At 67.6% G+C, this 4670-nt stretch overlaps 1 protein-coding gene across 1 annotated transcript; it reads right to left on the minus strand.

Moving 5' to 3' along the window:
• Nucleotides 1-348: 348 nt before the first annotated feature.
• On the minus strand, nt 349-2840 carry NKPD1 (NTPase KAP family P-loop domain containing 1; the record flags this gene model as incomplete). The annotated part of the gene is made up of 3 exons (XM_035572515.2): nt 349-1994; nt 2080-2211; nt 2690-2840. Coding segments are annotated over 3 exons (1929 nt in total), but the record flags the coding sequence as incomplete, so codon positions are not given.
• Nucleotides 2841-4670: the final 1830 nt, after the last annotated feature.

Consider the following 4670-nt stretch of genomic DNA (forward strand, 5'->3'; position numbering starts at 1 on the left):
CCTGTCCCCAACCTCATTCCTGTCTGTCCCCATCCTGTCCCCATTCTCATCCTCTCCCTGTCCCCGTCCCATCTAATCCTTGTCCCCATCCTTGTCCCTGTCCCCAGCCTCGTTCCTGTCCCTGTCCTGTCCCTGCCCCATCTAACCCCTGTCCTGTCCCCATCCAGTCCCTGTCCCCATCCCGTCCCCACCCCCACCCAGGTCCCAAACCGCACCAGACACCAGCTCACGGGCACCCTCCTGCCACCGCCCGCGGGGACGGGGCCGCCCCGCTGCCACCCGGCTCCGCGCCCCCTTGGGGACCGAGGGGCCGCTCCCCGTCCCCGCGTCCCGTCCCCGTCCCCGCCGTCACTTGGGCTGGGGACACTGCACGCCGCGGGACACCTTGGCGGCGGCGGCGGCCTCCTTGGCCAGGCGGTCGAGGCCGCGCAGGAGCCCCATCTTGTGCCGGATGGAGTGGTCCAGGTTGACGGTGACGGGGAGCAGGGCGCGGGCGTCGCGGGCGGTGAAGGGGAAGTCGCGGGCCAGGAAGGCCTCGAAGAGCTCGGGGTCCTCGTCCAGCCCGAGGGCGTTGTGCAGGGGCTGCCGCAGGGCGCAGAGCTCGGCCAGGTGCTGCCGGAAGACGTCCCAGAGCGAGCGCTCCTCGAAGCCGGGGGGCGGCCGCGCCTGCCACGCGTCCTCCAGGCACTGCAGCACCCAGCTCAGGCGGCACGGCCACCGGTCGGCCAGCACCACCCAGGCGGCGGCGGCGCGGGGTGCGGGGCCCTGGGGGCGGCTGCCGCGGTGCAGCAGCAGCCGGAGGGTGACGGGGACGGTGTTGACGATGCGGCGCAGCTGGGCGCCGTTGGACGGGAGGTAGCGGGCCAGGAGGTCGGCGCCGTCGTGGAGGCAGCGGAAGGCCTCGTGGATGCAGCGCACGGCCTCCTGCTCCGCCACCTCGCGCCGCGGCGCCGCCGCCGGCCGGCCCTTGGCGCGCCGCCGCCGCTCCACGTTGCCGGTGATGACGCGGTACATCAGGTCCTCGCGCGTCTGCACCGCCGCCTCCAGGCACTGCAGCCGCGAGCGCGAGCCCATGCGCGGGATGGAGAAGGGCAGCGTCACCGTCCGGCTGAGGTAGAGGTAGCCGTTGTCGGCCAGGCCCTTCATGCAGCCCGTCTGCTCCAGGCAGGGCACGATGACGCTGGGGTCCACGGCCAGGACGAAGATGAAGGGGGCGTTGGCGTCGGAGAGCAGCGTGTTCATGGCGTTGAGGACGCCGGCCACCTTCTCCGGGTAGCAGAGGTCCAGGCTGGTGATCTCCAGCACCACGCGCAGCCGCCGGCGCTCGAAGATCTCCATGAAGGTCAGGAAGCCGATGAGCACCTCCACCTCGCCGCGCACCTTGCTCATGAAGCCCAGCTGGCTGGTGAACTTCTCGCTGTTGGTCAGCCGCTCGATCTTCTGCTTCTCGCTCACCAGCAGGTTCTTCAGCACCGACAGGGCGCCCAGCACCAGCCCGGAGCCCGAGAGCGAGGTGACGGTGCTGCCCACCACCTTCAGCACCCGGTGCTCCTTCAGGCCGGGCACCAGCAGCGCCGCCAGCAGCAACCCCAGCCCCGCGCCCAGCACCACCAGCAGCCCCCAGAGCTTCAGGCAGGCGTCCCGCTTCAGCACCCACTCCTTCTGGCTGAAGCCCGAGGCGAAGCGGGGCCGGGCGCCCATCACGTGGTAGACGCTGAGGGGCAGGGCCCCGAAGTGGTGCCGGACGCTGGAGCAGAGGGTGGTGACCAGCCCGGCCCAGAGCTTGTCGCAGCCGGCGTACTGCCAGGCGCTGAAGCGGATGAAGATGAAGCCGATGTTCTTCCTCCGCAGGTGCAGCTCGGTGATGATGGGCTTGTAGAAGGCCAGGTACCAGAGGAGCAGCAGCAGCCCCCAGCCCTCGGCGCTGCGCGGCTTCGCCTGGCCCCGCTGCAGCTCCCGCTCCTCGCGCCGCGCCGCCTCCTCCCGCATGAAGCCTGGGACGGGGACGGGGTCACCGCGACGCCGGGGACCCCAAAAAGGCGGGGAGGGGATGGGGGGAGGTTGGGGACCCACACGCACCGGTGACCTTGTCCAGCAGCGAGTAGAGGCGGTGGCTGCAGGGCGCGTAGAAGCCGACGGTGACGGGGGTGGCCGTGTGGCAGAGCGTCCGCGAGAGGCAGCGGCAGTAAACGTCGTCCTCCGTCAGCGTCCCTGGGGACAGGGGGGGAGACACGAGGGGGTGGGATCGGGGTGGGGATGGGATTGGGATGGCGTGGGATTGGGATTGGGATTGGGGATGGGATGGGATGGGATGGGGATGGGATTGGGAATGGGGTGGGGATGGGGATCGGGGTTGGGATGGGGATGGGATGGGGATGGGATGGGGATGGGATTGGGATATGATGGAATGGGCTGGATGGGATGGGATGGGATTGGGGTGGGGATGGGGATGGGGATGGGATGGGGATGGGATAGGATGGGATGGGGATGGGATTGGGATGGGGATGGGGATGGGGATGGGGATGGGATGGGATGGGATGGGATGGGATGGGATGGGATGGGATGGGATGGGATGGGATTGGGAATGGGTTGGGGATGGGGATGGGGATGGGATTGGGATGGGATGGGATTGGGATACACAGGACATTTATGTGCTGTAGAGGAGGACCCCCCACCAGGTGCCCCCTACCTTCGTGCTCCGTAGCCTCCCCCTCCACGACGTCGCTGTCCCAGAGGGTGCAGGGGTGCCCCCCGCCATGGCACCCCTCACCATGGCAGCCCTCGTCGCAGCCCAGGCAGGCCCGGCTCTCGTCGCACGAGCCCGTGGGCGAGCAGCACCCCTGGCAGCAGAGAGGGACGGGTGGCAGAGGGACACGGGGGGACAGGGAGAGGTGGCAGGGGGACGGGGTCATGGGAAGAGGGGATAGGGGACAGGGGCAAGGGGACATGGGGCCAGGGGGATGTATGGGCGTGGGGAATATGGGGGCTGGGGACACTGGGGACACGAGGACACAGGGATATGGGGACATAGGGAAAGGGGGGGACATGGGGACAAGGGGACAAGGGACATGGGGACATTGGGGGCATGGGGGGACATGGGGAGATGGGGACAAGGAGGATGGGACATGAGGACATAGGGCCACAGGGACATGGGGACAGGGGACATGGGGTCATGGGGACATGGGGACGTGGGGACATGGGGACACAGGGACATGGGGACAGGGGGACATCAGGGACATGGGGACAATGCTGCCTGATGCTGGGCAGCTTTGGGGCGGTTTCACAAAGCTCCTGCACCTGGGAGCCCCCATTCTTGTCCCTGGGGTCCTCAGGGACCCCCCACGTCCCCTCCTGGGCACCCCAGTGGGGACAATGGGAGGGGCTGGGGGGGGACTGGGAGGTGTGAGGGCAGACTGGGATGGACTGGGATAGACTGGGGTGGGGTGATGGGGACTGGCCTGCTGGGTACTGGGGGCTGTGCCATAGCTGGCGCTGGGGACACTGGGGAGCACGAGGCAGCCTGGACTGGGAGCGCTGGGGACACTGGGACAGGCTGAACTGGGGACACTGGGAATGCCTTAATTGGGGACATTGGTGGCTGTGGCCAGGCTAGACTGGGGATACTGGAACTGGGGGCACTACTGACCAGCCTATACTGGGGACACCAGTGACCACAGCCCAGCCTGTACTGGGGACAGAGGTGGCCAAGGGAAAGCAGACACTGGGGATATTGGGACAGCCTATACTGGGGACACTGGGGACCATCGGCCAACACAGACACCCCATAACGCCCCGTCCTCGTCCCCATCCCCATCCCGTCCCCTCCCCTCCCCTCCTAATTCCTAATCCCTCTCCCCATCCCCATCTTGTCCCCATCCCAATCCCCAATCCCCGTCCCTGTCCCCATCCTTGTCCCTGTCCCTGTCCCCATCCCCGTATCCCCATCTCCATCCCAATCCCCTGTCCCCGTCCTCATCCCTGTCCCCATCCCCATCCTAATCCTCAATCCCTGTCCCCATCCTCATCCCTGTCCCTGTCCCTTTCCCTATCCCTGTCCGCATCCCTGTCCCTGTCCCCATCCTCATCCCTGTCCATCTCCCTCTCCCTGTCCCCATCCCCACCCCAATTCCTAATCCCCACTGTCCCTGTCCCCATCCCCATCCCCATCCCTGTCCCCATCTCCATCTCTGTCCCTGTCCTTGTCACTGTCCTTGTCCCCATCTCTATCCCTGTCCCCATCCCCATCCTAACCCCTATTCTCCAGTCCCTGTCCCCATCCCCGTCCCCATCCCTGTCCCTGTCCCTGTCCCCATCTCTGTCCCTGTCCCTGTCCCTGTCCTTTTCCCAGTCCCAGTCCCAGTCCCAGTCCCAGTCCCTGTCCCCATCCTGGTCCCCATCCCCGTCCCCATCCCTGTCCCTGTCCCTGTCCCTGTCCCCATCTCTGTCCCTGTCCCTGTCCTTTTCCCAGTCCCAGTCCCAGTCCCAGTCCCTGTCCCTGTCCCTGTCCCCGTCCCCGTCCCCGTCCCCATCCTGGTCCCCATCCCCGTCCCTGTCCCCGTCCTTGTCCCTGTCCCTGTCCCCGTCCCCGTCCCCGTCCCTGTCCCTGTCCCCGTCCCCGTCCCCGTCCTTGTCCCTGTCCCTGTCCCCGTCCCCATCCCTGTCCCCGTCCC

This window comes from Cygnus atratus, unplaced genomic scaffold (genome assembly GCF_013377495.2).
Source record: "Cygnus atratus isolate AKBS03 ecotype Queensland, Australia unplaced genomic scaffold, CAtr_DNAZoo_HiC_assembly HiC_scaffold_166, whole genome shotgun sequence".
Lineage (NCBI taxonomy): Eukaryota > Metazoa > Chordata > Aves > Anseriformes > Anatidae > Cygnus > Cygnus atratus.